Source organism: Bison bison, unplaced genomic scaffold, assembly GCF_000754665.1.
Source record: "Bison bison bison isolate TAMUID 2011002044 unplaced genomic scaffold, Bison_UMD1.0 scf7180017863117, whole genome shotgun sequence".
Lineage (NCBI taxonomy): Eukaryota > Metazoa > Chordata > Mammalia > Artiodactyla > Bovidae > Bison > Bison bison.
In genome coordinates this window covers 16,967-18,351 of record NW_011493689.1, presented here as the reverse complement: position 1 = coordinate 18,351, position 1,385 = coordinate 16,967, and the positions used below count along the sequence as shown (strand labels likewise).

The window sequence follows — 1,385 nt, the reverse complement described above, 5'->3', positions numbered from 1 at the left end:
CTTCAATTAAACAGGAGAAAATGGGATATAAGAGTCTTTGGGGGAGGCCTATCTAGTATTCATTTTTATATCCTTCTATAAAATATAGAAAAGAAAAGGAAAGTAGACACCAAAGTCCTAGGTCATTCTACTAACCAGGTGTTATGTTAAAAGTCCCTGAGTAGACTTAGTGAGATCATTTTGACTATCCATGAAGAGGACTTTTCATCACTGCATTCAAAATAACGGTTACTTTGTTCCAGCTGTAAACCCATATTTGATCATCAAGTGTGGAAAGGAAGAAGTCCGTTCTCCTGTCCAAAAGAACACCGTTCATGCCATTTTTGACACCCAGGCCATTTTCTACAGAAGGACCACTGACATTCCTATTATAGTTCAGGTAAGGATGTGAACAGGGACCAGCAGAGTGGCTCCTATTCACTACTAGATACTAGATGATTCCAAGTGCATCACAGATGACTAGGATACAGAGCAAGGGTTATTTGGGGTTATTTGTTTTGTACTCAGATACCTCCCACTAGGCACAATCACTGACTTCTTTATTAATGTCCATCCTAAACATCTTCTCCTCCACATATTTCATTGTGTCTAGAAACCCACATGCTGTCAGATTCACATGCTAACATAGGCACAGCAAATTCCCATGTAGGGAAGCATATGCCGGTTGACATGGCCCTCAACCTGCTAGGTCAGGATGGATCACTATAGTTTGGCTGTGTTCCCCTGACTTACTGCTTCTGACCATCTGCCAAGTTTGATCCTGAACTCTGCTTTTTCATCTCTGCTCTTTGAGGTACTTTTCCCCTACTCAGAGCAGTATTTGGGAAAAGTCCTTGGTTTTTAAATAGCCCTTTCTAAGTCCAGCATTAGGTTCCACATGCCACAGGGGCAGAGTCCAGTGTCACAGAGGGTTACTCACCTTCACTCTGTTGACTTGTCTCTCCAGGTATGGAACAAGAGAAAGTTCTGTGATCAGTTCTTGGGCCAGGTTATCCTGGATGCTGACCCCAGTGACTGCCGTGAACTAAAGTCCCTGTACCTGCGTAAGAAGGGTGGCCCAACCGCCAAAGTGAAACAAGGCCACATCAGCTTCAAGATTATTTCGAGCGATGACCTCACTGAGCTCTAAATGTTCAGCTCCAGGGAAGCCTGACAGAGCTCTTCCATCCTTTCATTTTCTGTCAGATGCTAGATTTTATCTAGGATTCCCAATCTTTTGAGAGAGAAATTCACAGTAATTAACTTTCCTTTTCTTCTGATAAATTCCCTATACCTCTCGATCTGAGTAGCATAAGTAGCTACATAACCTATTTACCTCCAGCAGCTGGACAGGGGGAGGTGACAGTCCCATCTGGAGATTAGACAGATGTTGGCCAAGAAAAAAG

General features: G+C 43.0%; 1 protein-coding gene across 1 annotated transcript in view; it reads left to right on the top strand.

Moving 5' to 3' along the window:
* Positions 1 to 1,385, top strand: part of CAPN6 (calpain 6) — a gene marked incomplete at its 5' end in the record, with an annotated part of 6,531 nt that extends 5,146 nt beyond the window's left edge. Inside the window, 2 exons of the mRNA XM_010833193.1 lie at positions 197 to 379; positions 947 to 1,385. Of these exons, the coding sequence (XP_010831495.1) occupies positions 197 to 379; positions 947 to 1,129 (366 nt within the window). The remainder of the gene's footprint in view (positions 1 to 196; positions 380 to 946) is intronic.